The sequence below is a fragment of the Mustela lutreola genome, chromosome 15, assembly GCF_030435805.1.
Source record: "Mustela lutreola isolate mMusLut2 chromosome 15, mMusLut2.pri, whole genome shotgun sequence".
In the NCBI taxonomy this organism is placed as follows: Eukaryota; Metazoa; Chordata; class Mammalia; order Carnivora; family Mustelidae; genus Mustela; species Mustela lutreola.
In genome coordinates, this window is record NC_081304.1 from 21,840,888 (window position 1) to 21,864,696 (window position 23,809).

General features: G+C 57.4%; 2 protein-coding genes across 4 annotated transcripts in view; one reads left to right on the forward strand and one right to left on the reverse strand.

The window, feature by feature from the left end:
* Positions 1 to 81: 81 nt before the first annotated feature.
* On the reverse strand, positions 82 to 23,331 carry THRA (thyroid hormone receptor alpha). Its single transcript, XM_059150054.1, has 9 exons — positions 23,114 to 23,331; positions 12,393 to 12,753; positions 9,925 to 9,992; positions 9,220 to 9,320; positions 6,970 to 7,117; positions 6,118 to 6,323; positions 5,014 to 5,160; positions 4,154 to 4,412; positions 82 to 3,525 (listed from the first exon to the last, which is right to left on the reverse strand). The coding sequence occupies exons 2-9, from the start codon at positions 12,443 to 12,445 to the stop codon at positions 3,275 to 3,277; spliced, it is 1,233 nt and encodes a 410-aa protein (XP_059006037.1). The 5' UTR covers positions 12,446 to 12,753; positions 23,114 to 23,331; the 3' UTR covers positions 82 to 3,274.
* Positions 22,786 to 23,809, forward strand: part of MED24 (mediator complex subunit 24) — a 34,235-nt gene continuing 33,211 nt past the window's right edge. Inside the window, exon 1 of one of the 3 annotated variants that reach the window (XM_059150044.1) lies at positions 22,786 to 22,931. The gene's annotated coding sequence lies outside the window, so the exon portion shown is untranslated. The remainder of the gene's footprint in view (positions 22,932 to 23,809) is intronic. The other 2 variants (XM_059150045.1, XM_059150048.1) reach the window with 2 other exon arrangements.

Here is a 23,809-nt window from a genome sequence, read left to right on the forward strand (position 1 = left end):
GTTTGTGGGGTGGGTACTCTGCCAGCAGATGGGAGGATACAGGGAAACAGCACACAAGTCTAAGGGGGGTGCCCAAGGGGGTTATTTTCATCATATATTTATTACATAAATATATAGTAAAATAGACGAGCAACAATTACCATAAAAATATCTTTCTTTAAAATCCTGACCCAAAACACAACGGGGTGAAAAATCGCACGTAACAGACATACTGATTGTCAACGTGGGGCAGGAGTAGGAGCCCCCCAAGTCACCCCTACTGGTCTCCCCACCCCTCCCTGGGGAAGGGGACCTACCTCCTTCCCTGTTTCTGGCCATAACCCCCCTCCCCCCAACCCCAGCACCAGCTTCTCATACATTCAGTAGCGCCTCCAGGGAAGTGCCCCCTCCCCCCACCCAGGAGTTCCTGGGGCAGGAATTACTGTCCCCCTTATGGACGGTGTCTGTGTCACACGCCCTGCCCTCTCCCAGCCCTGTAGACCCGCCACCAGGGGAAGGGGTAGGGGCTCCTCCACCCCCACCCTCCCCAAGGCTGAGCAGGGAGGAGGCTGGATGAGGTATGTGTGTTCTGAGTGATGGGGGGGATACTGAGATGGAGAGGTGGGTGGTGGGCACGGGGGAGTGGTCATGGCTCTGGCACCCCCTTGTCCTGGCCTGGCCCATTCCCAGCAGTCCCTCCTCCCACCAATACTGCACCTGCTGCCCCGCCCCGCCTGCCCTAGTGCCCTGGGCCAATACTGGGGGAGGCATGCTGAGCACCCACATCAAGGCCATCCCCCTCATTAGCACCAATGGCCCCCAGGAGAGGGCCCTGTCCCCCACTTCCAAAGCAGGGACTGGGACAGCTGCCTCTCTAGAGCAGGTGCGTGGCGCTCCTGAGTCCCCTGGCTCCTGCCCCACCACGTGTACTTGCTCACACATTCACGCAGAGAAACGCACACATACGCCCCACATCACCTAGAGTGAGGGGGGAGGGGTCAGAGATGGGGGAGGAGTAGGGGATCACAGCTCATATGATTGGGGGTGGGGAGGGATTCCCAAGTGCCGGGAAGAGGCCAAGCCCCTTCAAGGCCTTTTCTCCACCATGTCCATGGCTGAGAATGGGAATGGGGGTGCAGGGTGGAGGTGGGGATGGAAGGATGGGGGAGACAGCAGACAGGTCAGGAATTCCACTGGGCCCCTAGGGGTGGTGTACCCCCAGAGGAGGGTACGAGAGGGCTAACCCATGGGACTGGAGTAATACAGGAATCAGTACCCCAGGAGAGAGAGAGGATAGAGACAGACAAAGACAGCAGGGGCAGCCCACGAGCCCAAGGGCAGGGCAGGCACATGCACAGGTGACAGCAGATACCCTTCCAGGCCCTCCACCCCCGTCAGAACACCTGGACAGCAGGGGCAGGACACGCCCTGATGGGCAGCATAGCATTGCCTTCCCGTGTGTGTGTATGTGTGTGTGTCTCTGTGTGTGTGTGTAGGGGGCTGTGGCAGGCTGAGGGTCAGGGTGGGGTGGCAGGTTCCCCACTGCTTAAGACATTTTTGCCCCAATAGTGCAAAGCGCAGGAAGCCCTGGCACCCTCCCCCCTGCCCCTGCCCCATTCCCCATGGCTTCCGGGGGCATCTGTGTCCACCCATCCATCCCTGCCGACATGCAGCCCTGAGCCCAGGGCCCTCTGGTCTGCTCTGTCCCTCCCCGCCCTCCTCCCCCGACCCATGGGAGGGCTACCTCCTCCCTCCCTCTCTCCCCTGTGGAGTGGGCAGCGGGCAATCGCCAAAAGGAAGAGGAGGAGAGCAGCTCACCCAAGTGCAGACCAACAGAGCACTCCTCCCCAGGAGGGTGGGAGGTGGCTCAAGCCAAAGTCCCTGAATTAGAGAAAAGAAGAGGGGAAAGGGGTCCTAGGGGCAGAGGGGCGGCTGGCCTAAAGAGCTTCAAAGAAAAAAGGAGGAGCACCAACCGCCCCCTCCCCTGGGGCCCCAACTAAGTGCCATTTGTCTAGGCACCCCCCATTCTGGTGCCTGCCTGCCCAGAGTCTGGGTTAGTGCATTGAGTGGGAGTGGGGAAGAAAGAGGGCAGAGGTTAGAGAGAGCCCAGAAGACAGATGGGGACAGGGTCCTAAGGGGGTGGAGGCTCTGGGAGAAGCTCACGCACACGGCCCCCCACCGCCCCCCCAGGGCAGCAGCATCTGGATTGTAGCTAATACTGCAGGTATGAGGAGGGCAGGAGGGGGAGCCACAGTTTTTCCTGTGTGGGTGCCAAGGTGTGGAAGGGGTTGGGGGACAGGAAGAGGTCCCTGGGACTGGGCACTTGAAAGGGGGGCTGTGTGGGCAGCAGGGCAGGCTGGTGAGGGGCCGGCTGGCATCCAGCGTGAGAGGTAGATGGAACTCAGCGGGCACGAGTGGTAGAGAGCAGAGGGGGCACTGGGCAGGGGGTGCCAAAGGGGCACAGAGGGAGGGGCAAGGCAAGGAGGGATGGCCAGGACCCTGTTGTGTTAACTCACAGCTCTGATCGGCAGCCCTACCCTCGGGGACCTGGTATGGGGGGCAGTTCTCTCTGATTTGGGGGGAGGAGGGGCAGCTCTCAAAGTGCTTAGGGGTGGGAGGGGGCCAGCCTCGGTTAATAACTTAATATCATCTCTCTCTCTCTCTATCAGTCGCTCACTCTTTTTTTTTTTTCTTTTTCTCTCTGTCTAGTTTTTCTTCATTTATCTTCTCCCCTTGCCTGGTTTCCAAAGTGCAGTTAGAATGACTAATTTTTAACCTCCAGTGGGGGAGGAGCCAAGCCAAGCCTTTCTTTGCACCCAGGCATCTGGGGAAGCAGAGAGGCCCTTAGCCTGGAGGGGGAACCTCGGTCAAGGAACTGGGCAGGGGGGTGGGGGGCTCTCTCTTGTATGTGTGTGTAGGGGCTGAGTAGAGGGCATCTTCCCCCACCCCACATTCCTCCATCCCCTACGGTCAAGATGGCTTGTCCCCTCTTAGTTCTCCCTCCCTTCCCCTACCTTCTTAGAGGACGGGGTCCTGGGAACTGTAGGACACGGTCCCCCAGCCTCCCACACTGTCCTTTTCATAGCAAGTTCGTGTGTTTGCCCTGTCCCAGGGCTGGAGGTTCTGAGGAGGGACGGGCAGTGCGGGGGTGGGGGGGGTGTGTGGGAGCTGAATCTATCCGAGGATGAGAGGAAGGAGAGAAGAGGGGTGGGGGGCCTCCCTCAGCCCCCAGCTCTGCCCCTTCTCTCCAGGCTCCTCCCCACCAGCTCCGCACACCCTCTGGCCGCCTGAGGCTTTAGACTTCCTGATCCTCAAAGACCTCCAGGAAGAGTGGGGGGAACAGTTCGGTGGGGCACTCGACTTTCATGTGGAGGAAGCGGCTGGCGTGGCAGGCCCCGATCATGCGGAGGTCAGTCACCTTCATCAGCAGCTTGGGCCAGAAGTGCGGAATGTTGTGTTTGCGGTGGTTGACGTAGTGCTCGAACGCCAGCAGGTACGCCTCCTGACTCTTCTCGATCTTGTCCACACACAGCAGGCCCGAGCGGTCTGAAGGGGAGGAGGCGGCGCGTGAGGGTGAGTGAACGAAGGGAGGCAGAGGCAGTGGGGCGCCGGTGGTGGGGAACGTGAGGGGAACACAGCGCAGTGCAGGCGCAGGAGCAAGGGCAGGGCTGAGGAGGAGACTGGGGTGCTGGGGGTTTGGAGAGGTAAAGGGACTGAGAGGGTGAAGAGCCGGGGAAACCTGGAGACAGGGCACAACTAGGGGGGGGGGCGCAAAGAGAAGGTTTGGTGGGAAGAGGGGAAGAGGGGCAGAGCACGGCGACGGAGGACAGAGGAGGGATGGGGGTCAGAAGCTACCGGGCAGGTAGGGGAACAAAGGCAAATGCAGGCAACAGAGAGCAGATGGGGGGTGGTGAGAGAAAGAATGGGGTGAAGATGGGACAAGGAGCAGAGGGGGCAGGGGGATGCAACAGATGGGCCTGGACATCAGAACCAAGGAGCGGATGGGTGACAGAGCAGGGGTTAGGGGGCAGAGAATGAGCCTGGTGACAGAGGTAAGCATGGGAGACAGAGAAAGACTGTAGGATTCGAGGAAGAGGACAGTGATAGGCCCAGGGCCCAGCCGAGCTCTGGGCCCCTGGAAGCTTCCGAGCCCCCCCAGCCAGAAGGCAGGTACCTGTTGACATTAGCAGCACAGCCTGCAGCAGAGCCACTTCCGTATCATCCAGGTTAAAGGCAGAGAGTGACTTGCCCAGTTCAAAGATGGCGTCAGAGACCACGCCCAGGCCGCCATTCTTGAGCTGCTCCCGCTTGACGGCCATCTCCCCGCTCAGCGTCAGGGTGTCGCTCTCGGGGTCATAGCGGACAGCCGCCCGCAGGGACATGATCTCCATGCAGCACCCCTTCAGGAGGATGATCTGGTCTTCGCAAGGCAGCTGTAGAGCGGCAGGGCCACAGGAACACTCAGCATGCCCCCCACCTCCAGCATCTCTTGTGGAGTGTCCTCTGCGAGCTGTGAGGCCACCACTGGCCTCAGCCAGGACGGTGTACTCTGAACAGCTAACCCTGCTCTGGGCCACGGGCATGACCCATATCATTAAACCTCACAATTATGCCTCTGAGTTAGCTCCCGTCATTATCTCCCGCCCCACTGCAGAAGGGGAACATGAGGTGTGCAGTTAGGTAGCACGGCCAAGGTCACACAGCCAGTAGGAGAGCTGGGGTCCAGAGTTAGCGCTCTTTGAAATGAGAACATTCAAGCTGCTAGAGCCAGAGTGGCTAGGTAGGGGTGGGGTGGGGAGAAGGGCAGGGAGGGGTTGGGGAGACTGGGCACTTGCAACCTCTTAGTTCCTTAGGCATTGTTCAGCCGTGTGCATGTGTGTGTGCGTGCTGGATGTGTGTTCACTGTGTGTTGACCAGGAATTGTTCCCTGTCCAGGGAACCTCAGATGAGCACGTGCTGACACCGGGGGAGCCAGGGAGCAGCCCCAGGTTCCCCTCCAGTGTGGCACCACGCCTCTTCCCATCTGCCACTCACCTCGGAGAACATGGGCAGTTTTTTGGCAAAGTCCACCACACGGGTGATGGCCGGGGTGATGATCTTCGTAAACTCGCTGAAGGCCTCTAGGTCCACCTTGTCTCCATCCGGCATGGAGACGATGGGTGACTGGCCGATGTCATCCGGCTGAAGGATGAGACAGGGGTCAGCTGGGGCTGCAGCCCCCTTTCAACCTCTCACTGAGGCTCCCTGCCCACCAGGGGGAGCTCCAAGGCAGGTTGGGGAAGTGGGGCTACCAGTACCCGGGACAGCTGTGTCCTGGGCCTAAGGCTTCTCCTTCACCTTGGGGCAGAGAAAAGATCAGAGCCAGAGCTCCAAGTTGGCTAATAATAACAATGACCATAACAGTAGTAGAAGTAATATAATAATAATAGAAGCTATAGTTATTGAATATTTAATAGCTAGGCACAAGGCAACTTGTTTTATATATCTCATTTAACCTTACAAGGAGGATGTTCTACTTACCACCGTTTGGCAGATGAGGAAACTGAGGCATAGGGCAGCTAAGTAATAAGCCCAATGTCACACGACTAGTAAGTGATAGAACCAGGATCAGAACCCAGGCAGTCTGACTCCTGACCATTATATACACACATGTGCTTGGTTGGAGCCTGTGCTCTTGCCAGTCTACTGGCACACTCCCCCAGGAAGCAGACACCAGTTCTCTGCCTTCACTTGCCACATACAACCAACCATCCATCTCTACCCCAGCTGACCATTCACTTAGCACTCAGTTTTGCCTAACACAATGCCTGGCACCCATCAGGTGCCCCCAAGTGCTGTTACATAACTGTCCTCACCCTCTCCTCCCAGTCACTATGGGCAGGAAAAAGAAGAGAGATGGCCCCTGCTCTCTGGAAATTCAACGAGGAAGGCCCGGCCCTGTATTCCTGGAGCCCCCAGTCAGACGGAACAGGCAGCAACCCACACACAGGAGCATGATTCAGGATCGCCAAGTTGCAGAGAGCATTATCTTCAGATCGGATTAAACTGAGAAGGCTTCCTGAAGGAGGCAAGGCTCTAAGCTCGCTCTGCCTCCCGGGCACTTGACCGCCGCCCTCCCTGAGGCCCCTCTCTCCTTACCAGGAATTTCCGCCTCTGCTTCCAGTGGCTGCCCTGGGCATTCGTGCTGCGATGGGCCTCTGTGGCAACATGGATCAGGTCCCACTCTTCGGGAGTGGGCTCTGGTCGCTGCTGCAGGGAGCGGATCATCTCCTCCTTCCGTCGCCGCTCCCGGTTCTGCTCGATCAGCTTGCGCTTGGCCACCCGCTTAGAGTCATCTAGAACCACTGTCAACGGCAAAGAGACACAATGCCCTTTGCATAGCATCCTCCACGGCCTGCTCTGAAACTACTCTTCCCAATATACAAGTTGGGAGACTGAAGGCCAGAAAGGTTAAGTGACCTCCCAAATCACCTAGATGTTGGGGGGCACAACTTGTGCCCCTCAACTTCTGGATCAGGATAATCAACTGGGATTGTCAACTCCAATTTGAGTGGATCTGGATGACTATTACGTCCTGGGCTAAAGGGTGACGACAGCAGTGGTTACTAGAAGAACGGGCTACCCCTGATCCCTAGCAGATCCAAGTTGCCTTCTCTCACCCAAAAGTGGGGTGGCTTCTCTTACAGTCAACAACACTGTGCTAGGCTGGGGTACTCAGGACTTCTTTCTGCCCAACAACTCTAAGGCCCTGGTGTGCAGAAGGGCAGGTGGGCATTGGGACCCACGTGTAGGGCTCATAGAGGGATCTTCTGTTTCCTCTTTCCCTGGGGGGTTAGGGGCAGCAGGGACTAAATTCCACCATCAGCCTGACCCGGATTGTCACTCTGCCTTTCTAGGTGTGGGCCCTGAAGATCCCCTGGCAGGAAACAGTCAGATCCGAACTCTCCCGCCCGCAGCCACCTGGCTCAACCTGCCCCCCAATCCCCTTACAGTCCATGGCCATGCCCACGGCAATGCACTTCTTGAAGCGACACAGCTGGCACTGGTTGCGGGTGATCTTGTCGATGACACAGCAGCTGTCATATTTGCAGGAGTAGGTGGGATGGAGGTTCTTCTGGATTGTGCGGCGAAAGAAGCCCTGGGGTGGAGGGAGAGGGAGCATGGAGTGATCGGGACCTCCCCTTCTCTGACCAACCATGCAGTTCACTGGGGCGTGGGGGATGAGTGAGGGAAGCTGGTCTCCTCCTGACACCAGCAAGTCCAGGGTCCCTTGGCTGGGCCAAAGGACCTTAGAAATATGTCCCCTCAGCTCTTAGGCTGCGGAGGGGCAGGGGTGCATGGGTGATGGTGGTGGCAGGGGTAAGATGAGGACCACAGTACAGAGTCATGAGCCTGGGATGGTGTCATGTGCTAGGACGCCTGAAGGAAGAGCAGCTCTGGAAGTCCAACGGATACCTCATTTTCCATCTTGCTAAACAATTCAGAAAATAAAACTCCTCCTTCCTGAAACCGTCCTTATACATGCGGTCTGCTGCTCACACAGGTGGAATTCTTGAAATCGGGGGTGTAAAAAAAATTTCAGGAAAAGGCATTGTGTATGGATGCTGGGAGCTTTAAGAGAAACTGTTTAAGTCTAGACATTGGGTTTCATCTTTGCTTTAAAGGAAAAACCTCAAGAATCAAGATGGCAGGAGCGCCTGCGTGGCTCAGTGGGTTAAAGCCTCTGCCTTCAGCTCAGGTCATGATCCCAGGGTCCTGGGATCAAGCCCCGCATTGGGCTCTCCGCTCAGCAGGGAGCCTGCTTCTCCCTCTCTCTCTGCCTGCCTCTCTGCCTCCTTGTGATCTCTGTTTGTCAAATAAATAAATAAAATCTTAAAAAAAAAAAAAGAAAGCAAGAGGGCAGGAACAATACCAAGAGCTAATATGTGCAGACCACTCACTGTGGGGCACACATAAGCCTCTTTTTTTCTCTCTTTCTTTTTTTTTTTTTTTTTTTTTTTTGGTGCATCATCACATTTGATGCTGTGTCAGCCCCTTGAGGTAGGAACCCATTTTGACACTAGGAATCTGAAGTTTGGAGAGATTAAGTGATCTGCCCAAAGGGGCAGGAGAGCCAGAATGACCCGAGTGAGGTATGGGCCAAAGGGCTGAGCTCACTGATTCTGCAGGGCATTGAAATCATCTAATGCATTTACGAAAAATACCAACTCCTGGGTCTCACTCTAGACCTGCAGCATCAGACTCTGGGGGGTGGGGCATTTCTGTCTTTCTGGGCTGCTCTTCTGGAACTCAGCTGTTGTGGAGAGTGAGGGTCCTTGCTCTATGTTACACCTGCTTGAATTGCCTCCAGGAATCCTGCTGTGGGACCCTAAATCCCTGGGGCTCTTGTTGAGGTTGATACTGAGAGAGAGAGGAACTTGAAGCCTTAACATATTTTTAAATACTTTTGTTTCTTGGAATGTCTTACATTTTCACGAGGTGATGATCCTGGAAAATCCTCACAGGTTAAGATGAACAAAGTGAGACCTAATTAAGGCTCCCCAAGCCCGTGACCTTGTCCCGTCTGCCCAGGAGCAGCTGGGCATCCTCTCCTGCTCTGGGCCCCACCATGCCCCCCTCAAACACTGGTTCTCCCTCTTCTAGGTGCAGGGGAAGCAACTGGGAACCTGTTTCAAGGCAGAGTCCACAAAGGCTTCACCACGAAAAGTTCTGAATGAGTACGATGGGAACAGAGCCCAAGACTCAGCACTGAACTAGCACTACCAGTGGCCCCTGAACCACATTTTGAAAAACAATGCTTGTTTCTAGCGTGCCTTTCTCTGGTAGGCTGTGAGCAGCTGGAGGGTCGAGTGCATACTACATCTCTCATACCTGATACACCAAATGAATGGACGATAGCTGGGGTCTCCTGAGAGCTTCTGACATGCCTGGCACTGTTCTAAATACTCTATATGAATTAGCTCATTTAATTCTCCCGACACCTTTCTGAAGTAGGTAGCAGGATTATCCCCATTGTATAGATGAAGAAACTGAAGCCCAGAGAAATTAGGTATCGTATGTATGAGTGGCAGAGCAGAGACTGTGAATGAACAAATGGATGAAAGAGAGCAATGGGGGTGCAACAGGTGGGCTTCAGGTGACATGTTTAGAGGGCTGTCCTTGCCAGGTGGGGAGGGCCTTAAGGCGGGTGAGATGGGGGCTTAGGTGGTGGGGGAGGGGCAGGAGCTGGCTGGTCCATACCTTGCAGCCCTCACAAGTGATGCAGCGGTAGTGATAACCGGTTGCCTTGTCCCCACACACGACACACTGCTCGTCTTTGTCCAGGTAACTAGGGATATACCCTGGGAGGGAGGAAGGGAGGCAGGCAGGCAGGCATGGCTTGGGCCCCCAGCAGAGAGGCTTCTACACTTTCTTCATCCCCCAGCTTTTCCTTCCTGGCCCATCCCCTAGCCCAGCCTCCTGGACGGGGATTTGTGTCCAGGTAGAATCCTGGAGACAAATCAGAGGTCACCTTGTCCATCCCCTTCCCTAAGAACATAGAGAATCCCAGTTCTTCCGACTGCCCATTCAAGGATTTTCTCTTGCTGCATCTGAGGGGCGGGGAATGTAGGAGAAGGAGAAGCGCAGGTCAGCAGCTCATCTCAGGGGAATACAGTTCCTTGGCCCTTTAGCCCAGACCCTGATCTGGGGGCATGGGGCAGGGCTACCTCAGGCAAGGGGGTTAGCGGAGGAGGGAAGAGGCCCTTCTTGACCTGATCCATCTTCAAAGGTTGGGGCATGCCCTTATCACCCCTCTCACCTCCAGAAAAGTCCATCCCAAACCCTCTAGGAGGTTCTCCCCAAGGGATACAGAAGCTGTTGGTCCACGCCCAGGCCCCAAAAGATCCCAGAGCTGGTTTGATGGGATTGAGGGCGGGGAAAGAGGGAACACACAGCCAGGCTCACCTGACATGCTGGTTTTCAGGGAACATTGGCCGTTCTTTCTTTTTCGCTTTCCATCTGGTGACCTGGCACTGGATGGGGGCAAAGTGGGCAGAATCACAGAGCAGTCTTGGGGCAGCCCCCTTCTCAGCCAATAGGTTTACATAATCCCCAAGCCCGACTCCCTTCATCTTGTGTCCTCATCCTACCTCTACCCCTAGGTCAGCTGACAACACTGACGAGGGTCCAGCTATCTACAAGCTTTGGGGAGAGAGATAAAGGGCTTGGCTGGGACACAGGCACGTTCTAGGGCCCAAATGCGTACACACACATGCATGCATTTGAGAACCTTAAACACCCACAGTCTACAAGAAATCCACATGGTTAAGCCTTCAATACATGACACTTAATGCAAAAAGAATCTTCAGGACATGCTTAGAGCTATAGAACCTTTAGAGCACACACAAATTCCTAACATAAGACCAGTACACGTGAATAACCACACAGCCTTCAAAATAAACCTAAGAAGAATAAATAAACACCAGAATCTATGTATCCATGAAACTCTCAGGGCATTCTCAAGTGCATTATATGACCTCTAGATAGGCCATGTGTTATACAACCCCCTGGACAGACTCCTACCAATACCACCCCTCCCCCCAGGAAACATGTTGCCTGATTTCCTGGTCATGAATAACCACAGTGATTGAAAACATATAGTGCTGAGCCACTAGAGCCTGGAACCTGGAATATGAGAATAAGAAGACACTTCCAGCGTCACCCTGTTCGTGGCCTCCATTTAGCAGAGCAAGAAACCGGAAGTCCACCTGCACCTGGTGAGGCTGCACCTTGGCGTCAGAGCCAGGACAAGCCCTCTGAGCCCCTCCATGCAAGGTGTTAGCACCCCTCAGCCACTGCACATGTATGTCACCAGCTTCTGCCCATACGTGTTACATAACCTCAGCACACACAGGTTACATAAGCCTCTACATGCGTGCACGGATTGTATAACCTCCCACACCCACCCTGCGTTTGCCATGTTGCAGGGCTCCACCCCCTGGAGCCTGATGCAGCTCCCAACACACTGACACAGTGACCTTGGCCAGGGTCACAGTCCCGGACAAGTCTGCGCTGTGGGACCCCTGGGGATTACCCCTGTCTGATTCTACAACCACTGGAGACTCAGATCTCCCTCCTCCCACCAGCAGGAGTGGGTATGGGAGAACTCCAAGCCAGCTAGGCGCCCCCCCCACCTCCCGTTGAGCAGGCGGCTTTCAGCAGTGACGACTCACAGCCTCTGGGTGCAGTTCCAGGGAGAGCCACAAGGTGGTGCAGGGACTTGGGGGAGGGGAGGATGATGGGGGAGGGCAAGAAGCTCTGGGGGACCAGGAACCTGCATTCCTGCTTCTCTCGGAATTAGGAGCAGACTCGCCCAGACTCACAGAAGTCTGGGCAGGAAGGATACAGAAGGCTGCAAGTGAGAGCCATGCAGTGACAGGCCAGATCTTTTTCAGAGCCCCCCTGGGTTTGGGGAGGGTTTTGAGGAGGGATACCTAGGGTGCCCTACCCAAGTGCCAGCTTCATCCACTTCCTCCATCCCTCTGGGGACCTAGACTCGAGCCCCAAGGCTTTGCCTGGCCAAGCCTCTGACCTCTTGGCTCAAGATCTGGTCTCCAAGGTAACAGCCACACTCCTCCCCAGAGCACCCCCACCCCCACCCTCTCCCTGGCCATAGGCACAGGCTGTACCCAGCTCTTGGGACTTCATGCCAACTGGGACAGAGCTCTGTGCCACTTGGGGCTGATGGGGGAAGCAGAGACCCTCCGGGCTCCTCAAGAGCCACGCAGCTCCCAGGTAACGCATCCCTAGTTGTGTGAGCAGGGCTGAGTCCTCCTCCACGTGTGAGTAAACCCTTCAGAGCTGGCATTCACTTCCACTTCCTGGGAGGAGCGCCACGGCAGTGTCCATTCTTGCTCATGAACAAGGAAGAGCTTGTGGGGCTCCCAAAAGGTTCCGAATATAAGCATGGGCTGGGACCAACAGTCACGGGTGCGTGTGCCCTAAATGTCATGTCCCAGGCACCACAGCTTCTGGGCCACACACTGGTCTGGTAGGCAGAGGGGGAAAACGGCAAGACTGCCTGCCTTCCACATGCTCAGGTGAGGGGGGCTGAGGGACGCTGGGAGGGCATGCCAGGTTTCCCAGCACTGTCAAGAGACGAGCCACGTGCCTGCCGCCTGTAATTGGTCTTTGTCACCTCCCCCCCTCCGAAACGGACATCTCTCAATCCAAGTGCCTAATTCTCTGTCACATGTGGCCATGACCTCATCTCCTGGGCAAAGGTAGGCGGCAGGCTTGCTGGTTTCATGCCCATCCCTCCAGAGGTGCTCAAAAGGCCCGAGCTCAGCTCTCATTTCCCAGCCAAGTGATGAGCCAAGTGATGAGCACGTCATGCCCAGGAATTGGCACAACCCGGCTGCAGGACCCATTACCTGTTCTCCTCTGGGTCTGACCCACACTCCACCTTGCTTGGCTTCTGTTCCATTCACTTCAATTCCATCCAGGATGCCCTCCAGCACGCCAAGAGACTGGGGTGGGCACAACGGCCCCCCCGGCACACCCACAGGCCACCCACCCCCTGCCACCCAGGTCCTAGGGCACAGCACCCATGGTGCCCGCCTCAGCACTTGGCCTTTCACACCATGCCCTGTGCCCCAAGGGGGGCGGGCGGTGAGAGTGGCCAGGGAGTGGCAGGTGGTAGGATTGAGGGCAAGCTGGGTCCGAGGCGGGACTGGGGGATGTGTGTCTTGGACTGGGAGAGTAGCTTTAGAGTCTTGTCCTGTCCAGAAGTCCCTGCAAAGACAGGAGAGAGGTGGGGATAAGGCAGCGCCATGGTGGGAGTGCATAGACAGGATTCCTTTGGTGGCAATAGTCTGGGTTCTTAGGGGCTTCTAACAAGATGGTGGCGGGCATGGAGGGCAAGCATGGAGAGGGGGTTAGCACAACCCGTCAGATCAACAGGTGCAGCAGGCAAGACTGGAGCCCCCGACCTGGCAAGGTCTGGAGGAAAAGAATGAGGAAATCATGTACCAGGTCATGAATGTCAAGCCTGACATTCAGTCAAGGGTCTGGCCCTTGATAAGTATCCATTAATCGTTGGCTGTTGTTACTAGCCCTCTAGCAGAGTTTTTGTAAGATGTATTGGTAATATAGGGAAAGAGCGGACCCAAGATGAGCAGTTTCCAGCACACACGTGAGGGGTACCTGAGAAGGAAGGGTGGGGCGTGGGGGCAGCACGCAGGGCTCCAGAATGCCCACCTGAGTGCCTTCATGGAAACAGGTGCTAGAAACAGTGGGGAGCCAGGCTACCCCCTGCTGCTAACCAGATTATGACTCCCTCCCCCCCGCCGGGGTGGAGGGGATGCTCCAGAACTTCCTGTATAAGGTCCCCAAGCACAGTTCCCAGTCTGAGGGCCAGACTTCCCAGTTGGTTTGGCTGGGCTGCCACCCACCGGGACAGCAGGGAAAGGGAAAAGGAAACTACCATGCCACCAGAATGAATAACTGAAGCGGGCATCAGAACCCCAGAGATGAAGATCCAGGCTCCGACAGCTGGATCGCTCATTTCCATTCACACAGCTAGCAAGCTGGTGGCTCAGGGAGTAGACCCTCATGGCCTGTTTCCGAGGCCAGCCTTGGCCCCCTCGCTGCGGTCCAGGATAGTGTCAGCCCGGGTCTCCCCTCCTCCCCGCTGCCCCTCTGACCACAGACTATAGACTGGAGGCAGACGGTTGGCACACACTGGCAGGTGTGGGCCTGGGAGAGGGGGACAAAGGGTGATGTTCCCCACACACAGCCTTCATCACGTGGCTGCTGTACCAGAGACCTCGCCCCTGGGCCCCCTGCCCCACCCCCAGGAACTGATAAGGAGCCAGGGTGGGAGCTGAGACAGAGATAAGTCAGGTCATTGGGTAGGGCAGGGCGACAGGACAGGGCTTCTGCACCCAGGCGAGCCCCCACCACGAGGAACCTGGCGGGAGTGCAGGAAGGTGGCCCGTGGTGCCCCTGCTACCCCCTTAGACCAGGACTGGGCACCGGGGGCTGGACAAGAGACTGGGGTTGGTGGGGGGGCAATGAGCGGGGAGCCTTAGCCCAGGGAGCCGTCAAGAAAGTAGGTCAAGTTTTTCTTGGCTTGTGAAGAAATTCCTGTTATAAATTTATAATGGCGTAGCCAGCCCTAAGGGGTGGAGGTAGGGGGAGGAGAGGGAGTGGGTGGGGATGCCCAGGGCCTGGGCACTAGGGCCTCCACTCTTAGCCAGGGCACTGAGGGGTAGGGGCCAGGGAAGTCGTGGGGGTTGGGCTGGACAACCGAGGGCTATTTTCTGTTGCCTCTGTTGCCATGTCTATGTGCACCCAGAGAGGCTTCCTTTGGTCCGTCTGTCTGTATCTGAATGTCTCTGTCTCTCTGGGTCTGGGTGTCTCCCTGTCTCCCCCCGGAGGCTGTGCCTCGGTGCTTGGCACACCCTGGCCGCGGTGCTGCCCCCGCCTGTCTCCTGCCCACCTGGCACACTGCCACCACTTGTTTACAGAAGCTGGAAAAATCCACTCGCCAGCCGGAGGCCCAAGTGCCCCCAGGGATGGGAGGAGGCGAGCACAGGAGTGGGCATGCTGAAAGAGGGGCAGCCCTGGGGAGTGGGCCCTGGGGGCAGGCAAAGAGGGCCAGGGTACATGGGCACCGGTATGAGCCACTGGGGGCCGGGCCAGGCAGGGCACACCAGGAGCACCCACATGGCAGGGCAGCTCCCGCCCCAGGGCCATCGCCCTAGAGGACCCCCTCCTCCTGCACCCTGCCGCTGCCAGTTGCTACAGGGCACACCTGGGGGAGCGCCAACCTAAGCCACCATGTTTATTTTCCCCTCCCCCTCCCCGGCCCGGCCTTAACTCCAAATGTGTCTGGGCACTGCCAAGGGCTTGCACATGCCTGCTGGGGGGAGGGGCGCGCTCCCTCTCTGCCCCACCTCTGTGCCCAGCTGAATGGCGCCCCGGTGCCCGTGGGTGCAACCAGGCTCCCCCGACCCCTGGCAATGGGCAGAGGAGCCAGGTGCTGCCCTCATGCTTGGGGCACCCTTATGTGGCACCAAGCAAGAGCTGGGAGACCCCTGGGGACCCTTGGTCTCTAGGGCCATACCTGAGCCTCTGAGGCCACACAGAGCAAGTGGAAGGCCCAGCACCCAGGAAGGTGTAGATCCTGTGAGCCTATGTTAGGGGTACGCAGGAGAAGGGCAGTGGGGGACGGGGGAAGGTGAGGTAGGAATGCCCACCCCAAAGAGCAGCCTTTCTGCCCACTTTCTGGAGTCCAGCTTACTTCCCCAAGCTCCTTCCTGGTGCATGCCGGCAGGGGTGCAGGCTCAGCCTGAAGGAGGAGAGGTGGAGCTACGGGGTTCTGAGACTAGACTGGACAGCGGGATGGCAAGACCCACCTGTCGGGTGGGCTGGCCACCCACTCCCTCTTTGTCAGATAAGAGCTGTTGGGTGACAGTATGGGCAAGGTGCCCACAGAGGGAGAAGCATTTCATTAAGCTTAAGTGCTTCTGCGACTGGGCGGGGGGGCGGGAGGGGGGAGACAGAGACAAGAAGCCAATGCGGCATCTGTGGGCATTATGCCAGGTTCCCACTGCTGGACTGCCCCACTCCGCTGTCCTGCAGGCCCAAGGGGACTTTCGGCCCCCAGAATCTAGCCCCCAATTCTACACACACTCCTCTGAGTGTCTGCTCTTGGCTTTTGGCCCCATCTGTCTGGGGCCCCTGGACTTTGTCCTTAAGGCTCTGAAGAAAGCCCAGCCCTCCTCCTTGCCAACCACAGAGGAAAAGACATACACTTATAGAGGGGGCCCGAAAAAAGTGGAGGAAGAGGAGGAGGAGGAGAGGGGCGAAAGGGATGGTGGAGGAAGAGGGGGAGAAAGATGAGGAGGGGCAAGAACAAAGAGATGGGCAGGGATGGGGGGCTAGAGCTGGGATGACAATGAAGTAGAGGAAAAGGCAGCCAGGAGATGGGGGATGGGGGACAGAAGGGGTGAGGTAGGGAGGAGAGACAAATGAAGGAGAGGGGAGACAAAGAGAGAAAGGTAACAAAGAAAGATGGGTGGGGGGTGCTTCACGCCCCGCCTAAGTCCCACCCCATGGAGGCTGGGGGAGGGGGAGCAGAAATGGTTTCCACGGTGACAGCTGGTTCTTGGTGGCCTGGCATGTGGGCTATTAATAGTGCTGTGGGTAGGTTCACGCCTCCCTTTCCCCTTCCCCTTTGCTTGATGCTAGGGTGTGTGTGGGGGAGTATCCCCCCCCCCCCATAACCTGGCTATAATGGCTCCACACCACGGGCAACAACAGGGTGATGATGAGGGGCCCGGGTGTACACTGTAGCCCAAATATACACAGGGGCACACACATGCAAACAGGCATCTGTGTGCACACTGGCACCGGGGCCCACGTGTACTCCCACGGGTGGCCGCAAACACCAACAGCCCCTGGGAGCCTGGTGAGAGTGAAGGCTACAGCACAACACCAGCCTCAAGGGGTAGGTCCCCTGCTCTGGGCCCAGGTCACCCCATTCTATTCTCAGGTAGGGACTGAGTAGGCCGGCCCCACCCAACTCACTGTTACCCTGGTGCCAGGAAAGAAGGGAGTGAAGGCGGGAAGGAAGGTACTATTTGGCAGGTATGAGATGGCAGAGGAATACACAGACGCAGCACCAGCTTGGCAAGCAGGAGGGAGAAGAGGGAGGCAGCACTGCTTGGTGGGCTCTCATAGGGCTCCCAGTGAGATGGGATTCTGGAGCTAAAGGGCAGTGACCCTTAGGTCTGATCTCCTGGCTCACCAAGGGGCCTTGGAGGCTAGAGAATGGGAGATGGGGGTGGGGGATATGACATGGGGGCGAATGGTTCCTTAAACAAAAGATCCTCTCCCCCCAAAGAATATAACAGGAAACTCTCCCCTGCAGATCAGAGACAGAAAGACATAAACAGCAGCCTTGACTTGGGCCAGATGCCCAGTATTAACATCAAAGACTGGAAAGACTGTGCATCCCCCCCCAACCCCATAACCTTAACCACCTGCTGCTCTCCTCTCCCTCTTCCCATCCCAAGACAGCTCCAATCACCATCAAGGTGGGTGTCCAGGTCCAAAGGTCAGCTCTATCCCCCCAAGCCCACACCCATGCTCAAGAGTTCAGCCCCTTCCCTGCCAACCCACAGAACTTCTTGCCTCTGCCCCAGTTCCCCTCAGGAACGGAAGGAGGAGATCCAAGTAGCCAAGAAGGCAGCTAGGAGCACCCCCAAGCTGGGCATGGCCCATTTTCCCCACCCTCCCCCCAGCAGCCAGCCAGGGGCAGGGTAATCGGAGCTGGGAGCTAGGGCAGCTGAACGCTGGAGGCATGAATGTCACGGGGCCAAGGCACTCGTTGCAGATGGCACCATGGGCACAGGGCTTGGGGTCCTCCCTTCCCTGCTCCCTTCTTCCCAGGAGACCAGAGAAAGGAGCTGTCTGCAAGCCCTGGGGAGCATCGCCGAGGAGGGAAGGGAATGGTAGAGGCAAAAAGAAAGGCAGGGATGTTTCTCCCAGGCACCCCAGGGACGCGGGAGTTAGCCCCCACCCAAGCAGAACTGGCAGAGGCAGAGGGAGGGGGCAGGGAGAGGGAGAGAGAGGGAGGGAAAGAGAGAGGGAGGAGAGGGAGAGAGGGAGAGAGGGAGGGAGGGAGGGAGTGGGAGGGAGGAAGGGAGAGGGGGAGAGACAGCGCGCGAGTGCTAGAGAAGAGGGAGAGGGGGAGGGAGGGAATGGGGAGAGAGAGAGATTGAAAATTCTGTGTGTGTATGTGTGTGTGTGTGTGTGAGAGAGAGAGAGAAAGAGAGAGAGAGAGAGAGAGAACGTGTGCGCGCGAAAGAGACAGCAGGCGAGGGCGAGAGAGAGAGAGCGCGAGGAATCACGCGTGTGAGCGCGCGCGCGGGCGCGCGGCGCTCGAGCAAGTAAATGCAGCTGAGTCTCCGGCACACACACGGACACGTGCAGACACACACACTCACCCCGCATGCGCAGAGCCGCTGGCTCCCGGTGCCAGGTTCCAGCAGATATTCAGAGCCCTCCCCAGCCCACACATGCATAAAACACGCACACATGGATGCGCGCACAACACACCCACTCGCTGATGTGTACAAAAATGCCGATAGCCACCAATAGCCGATAGCCTCGCTCCGCGTTCCCTATCCCCCGCCCACGCGCCTGGGTAAAAGAGAAAATGAAACAGCTCAGAAACAGACTGGGAGTCAAGATCTTGTCTCTTCCTTAGAAGAGGAAGACAGGAGGAAGAAGGGGAGGTGGGCTGGGGCTGTTCTTTGCCACTGCTGAGGGTGAGGCTGTGCCTTTGCCCCTAACCTTTAACCCCAGCCCCTAGTCCCCAGACTAAAGGCTCATCCTCAAAGCAGGGGGGCAACCATAGCATTTCCTGGGCACCAGAAAGTTCCACCTTGCTTTCCTTGTCTACCCAGAGGACTTCTGACCCCTCCCTCTGGACCACCTCATACAAGGAAGTCCCCTTTGTTACCCCAACCTTGGCCTGCCAGGGAGAAGAGCAGACAACTCTGAATGCCTGAAAATCATATTGCAAACCCCGCCTCCCTGCCCCAGGCATCAGCACACACCAGCCCCAGACGCCTCTGAGAGAGATGGGGAACGGTCTCTGGTTCCAGGGGGACATGTGAATCCCCACCCTGGAGCATGCTAGGCCTTGGAAGAACAGGAGGATCCACAGGCATTGCTTATCAAGCCTGGCTGCAACCCGGATTGAACACATGTGTCAGGCCACATCATGTTATTTACTCTCAACTCAGAGTGAGGTGGGCATCACTGTCTCCAGATGAGGAAAACCCAGGCCAAAATCAGCAACCAATGAATGGCAAAAACCCAGTCTCTAGCTTCACTACAGACATGCTTGCCTCCCACCCCAAGAGGCACAATTCCCCTTTGCAACTGTGAGAACTCAAGTTAAGACTAGCTTCCCACTCCCGAGGCTCCCCAGTGGCCCACCACAGGCCATCCCTCCACTGTCCTTGCTGCACCTTGAAGAGGAGGGGTCGAAGAAAAGGGATTTGGAGGAGAGAGGAGTCTTACCACCAGACTCACAGGGTTAGAGAGGCAACCCAGGAGAGACCCTGGCCCTCAAGGTGCCACACCCACCCATTGGTCCTTACTCAGTGCCTTTCACACCACCACTCCCCATCAGTGCAGGGATGGGGAATTTGTTATCTATCAGCCACGGCCACGACTAGGTCCTGGGTGACCGGCTGATGATGGGCGTCTGGGATGCTGGGTCACTGGCAGACAGGTAGTGTGCTGTACTCTACAGGGCAAGAGGCAGGAGGGTTTCAGGTTGCAAAAACTTGTAGGGAGAGGGATGTGACAGGAAGGGTGAGGGGGCTGGAGATTAGGAACCCACTGTCTTCCCCAACTCCCATCCCATTCCTGGGACATCTGGCGATCCAATTCTCCGCCCAGCTTCTCCAAAAAATCCAGAGGACCCCAGACCCACAGGCTTCCTCTGTGTAACAGCTAACACATTCGGTGCTTCTTATGCAGGAAGCACTGGTAAAAGCAATTTATATATTCTAACTCCTCTAATCCTCAAAAAACTGAATGAGATATTCTCATCCTCAATTTCTTGAAAAGGCAAGGGAAAGGTTAAATCGATTGCCCAGTGTTATACAAGCAGCAAGTGGCAGAGCTGGGATTCAAACCCCGGCACTACAGCTAAAAAAAAAAAAAAAAAAAAATTACTTCTCTTAACCATGAGAGTGTATTATTTGCTAAAAGAATCATACCTTGTTCTATGACCCAGCTATGTCTCCCCTGTGACTGAGCCCCAACTTCCCCTCTATAGCAGCCTATATATTATCTAGGGTAGAATCAGTACCAAATGCCTCCTCATCCAAACAAGTCATGGCTAGTGGGGAGCATGAGAAATGCTGGATGCCCCCCTGGGCTCTGGGCCCCCTACCCCCACTACCCCCTGCTCAAATTCCCACTCTGGGCTGGAGCCTACACTCAGGAGACAGGGCCTCACTCAGCCTCCCACATAATCTGGGCAGCTGTACCTCTAGAACCCAGCTCTGGAGGCTTGGGCAGAGGGCACAGCTGTTGGGCATCTCTGAGGTGGACCTCAGCTGCCAGGGGTGTGGAGAAAGGCCATTGTGAGTCCTGCCGCTGACCCTGCTCAGTGGCACCCTGCCAGCTCCCGCTACTGCCCATGGGGGCGACTATTTTCCAGTGGGTCAGCGTGGTGGGGTGGCTCCTTGCGGGCTTGCTTAGGAGCTAGCTGGCTGTAGCCCGCAGACCCAGGGCTTCTACCCAGCAGGTTTGCCACCCCAAGAGGTCAGCATGAGTGATCGCCTGACCGTGCCCCACTCCCACCCTCCGCCCATCCCTTCCCCCCCACCGGCCCCCAAAACTTGCTGCTGCAGCTGAGCGGATGTCCTGAGCAGCCAGCTGAGCCCCCCACCTCTCCCACCCCAACCTTTTGTTGACCCCAGAGGCAGGGCAGGCAGACCAAGGGGCGGGGTGTGAGTATTAACAACTGGAAAAGTATGAAGCTCATTACTGCCAGTTCCCAGCTCTGAGAAAGGAGGCTGTGGCAGAGACTGGAGACAAGAGCAGGGGTAGACAGGGGCAGCGGCCCCGGGGGAGAGTTCCAGACTGTCAGAGAAACGAGGAGAGAGACAATCAGACACAGCAAGACAGAGCAAAAGGGAGACAGCGTTAGAGAGAAATTCCAAGTCAAAAATACACATCACTCACCCAGACACTCACCAGCGTACGGCCTCCTAAGGAAGGCTTCCAAGTTTAGACAGGAGGGCAGAGGTGGGAAAAGGGGCCAGACTCATGGTGGGAAGCAGGAACTCCTCTGGCAGAGGGCAAGTCAATGGCCCCCAGGGAAAGGCTCAGACAAACGACCCTGGCAGGAGCACCTAGATCCCGCATTTGCCTTCAAGGTGGCTAGAGGGGCCCCTCCCCAACTCCCCACCCCCACCCCCCAGCAGCTAGGATAATCTCAGCTGCTGGAAGCCACTGGACATTGCTTCAGCCCCATGACTCGGCCCTCTGGAACCCCCCTGCCCCTGCTCTCTTTGCTCTTGTTTCTCTGTCCCTCCAAAAAAAAAAAAAAAAGAAGAAGAAGAAGAAGAAGAAGAAGAAGAAAGAAAAAGAAGGCTGAGCCTAGAGGAAGACAGGAGGAAGCTTGAGAGAAAAAAATCTACAACTGTGTGTGCATCTAGGGGTGCGCCTGACTGTACAGCCACAGTGTGCACATCTGGGGATGTCTGGACACAGCTGTTGGCGTGGACCTGTGACTGCATGGACCTGAGCCTTGTGAATGCCTTCTGTACCTGAGTCCCTGGGACCATGTGCAAATGAGTACACCTGTGTCTGGAGTTCACCGTCAATCAATTAACATTTACAGGGCACTTCCTGTGCTAGGCTCTGGGTGGGATCCAGAGCTCTTGGAGTGATTCTCCCAGGTCTCAAGGAGCTCACCATCAAGGAGGGGGGCGGGGGATGACAAGCCGATAGAGCCTGAGAGACGGAGAACATTATCATGAAAGCATGTTTTGCACCACTATGCAGGAAAGTCTTTTCATGGAGATGAATTTGATTTTCCTCAGAGTAGAGATTTTGTTGTACACAGAACCTTGGAGATCCACAGTATGAGTCCAGGAAAATACTTGTTGCTAAGTTGTGTATACATGTGTTGATGTGTAACTGCATTTGCATTTGACTGACAGTCACTGTCAAGGCAGGCGATGATGCCTGTGTGACTGGGCTCATGCTAGCACGTGTGTGCCTGTGAGTGACAGGGTCTTTTGTAATGTGCGACTGTGTGCAATTGCTCTGTGTTCATGCATGCGTTCGATAGTGACTTTTTCTGTGTGGGTGACAGCGACTCCTCCTTGCCCGTGTGTGACAGCATCTCTGTGTGACCCTGTGCGTGGGTATGTGCATGGATTGGTCTCCTCGCTCTTGGTCTCCCGTGGGTGTGTCCCACCCCTTTGAGCTCCCCGGTGCAGCAGCAGCCTGCTTCTTCCCTTGTCCCCATGTGGGTGTGTCCAGCAGCTCCTGTCCTTGAGTCTGCCTGGGTGTCCCTGGGTGTGCATGGATGTGGCTGTATGTGTTGGAATATCTCTGTCTGCATGTCACATTTGCTTCCCCTCCCTCATCGGGGACAACAGCCCCCTTCATCTCTTCCCCTTCCTGGGGCCAGAGCCAGCATTGAGGGGCAGGCTCCTATCCCACCAGCTTTCCTTCTGCGACCTCCACCCCTGTAAATGGTGGCCCTCTCCATTGGCCTTATCATCCCTGCCCCCCGCCGCAGGCCTTTCTTTCACACCGGACAAGGGAGGGCCCCAGGCACTGAAGGGGCACCAGAGACACGTTGCAAAGGGAGGGAAACAAGGGGGGGCACTCCACACAGGTCCCTTCCTCCCTCTCTTCCCCTACCGCACCAGCTTGCAACTCTCTGGATCATCTAGGGACCCTCACATACACTCCCTGCTACACACACACACACTCCCTCCCCTCCAAACCGCGTTTTTTGCAATTAGGAGTGTTGCAACCAGAGAGCCCTGCTCAATTGGGGAGGCGGGTGGAATGGTGGGGGGAGACGTCCCTCTCCCCAGGCCAGTGCAAGCCCACCCCCCACCCCACTCATACAACCCTCCGCAGCTGGAGGCGGCTTTGCAAAGGCCACTCGGCCTCGGCCTCAGCCTCCGAGGCTAGGGGTGGGGGGTGGGGGGGGCAGGCCTCCGGCGCACCGTAAACAAACCGCGGCGGGCGGGGGAGCTCCGGCGGCCGGCAGCGGGGCCGGGCCCGGGAGTGCGCAGCAGACGGGCCGGACAGAGGCCGGGCGGGCCCTCGAGGGGGAGGCCTGGACGCCATCTCTGCCGGCGAACCCCGGGGCCCACCGACCTCCTAGCAACACCTCCCTTTCCCAGGGCGTAAGTTGCGAGCTCCCGGACTGTGACAGGGTGACCGGGGAGCCGGGGAAAGCCGAGGCTGGCAGCGGGTACCCCCGGGCGCCCCCCAGTCCGCCAGGGAGCTGGACCTAGAGCCCCACGGCTTTGCATAATCAATCGCGAGGCATTTGCATATTAATGCCCCCTCGCTCCCTCCCCCTTACCTCGGCGTGGCGCGCTGGACAGGGCTGGGCAGCGACGCGGGGTCTCAGCGCCCCGTGCCGGGGGCGTCCATGGGGGGCCGGTGGGGCCCGGGCCGCCCGCCTCCAGCGCCCGGGTGTGAGTGCGAGTGAGCGCGGGGGGGGCGGGGGGCGAGTGTGGCGGCCCCGCGGCTCCTCCGGCAGAGGCGGCGGCCGCTCTTGGCTCCTCCCTCCCCCGCCCCGCTCCGGCTGGGGCTCGGGCTCGGCGCGCCCGGCCGGCTCGCGGCTGCTCCCTGCAGGCCGCCTCGCCGCCGCCGCCGGCGGCCCCCGCCCCCCGCCCCCCGCCGCGCCCCGGGACCCCTGCCAGCCGCCCGGCCGCCCCTCGGCCGCCGCTGCCCCCGCCCCGCTTGCGCTCGCCCGCCCCACTCCAGGCGCCGGCGGCAGGAGGGGTGCTCGGTGACATATTTTAAAAAGATAGCTTTGGCTTGCTGGAAGAATTGGAGGTTTTTGGTTTGCACCATGGGGATGGAGAAGGGAGTATCAACGGGCCGTCTGCGCCTTATAAGTCGGCGAGAAAGTCTAAATTCCAAACCCTAAGGAGCTTTAGCATTTGTTTCTGAGTTCGGGGCCCTTCTTCGCCAGTAACTCACTGTGTGACCTTGAGCAAATCACCACCGCTCTCGGGGACAGAGCTTCCTCAACCTTAAAACGTGAGGGTTG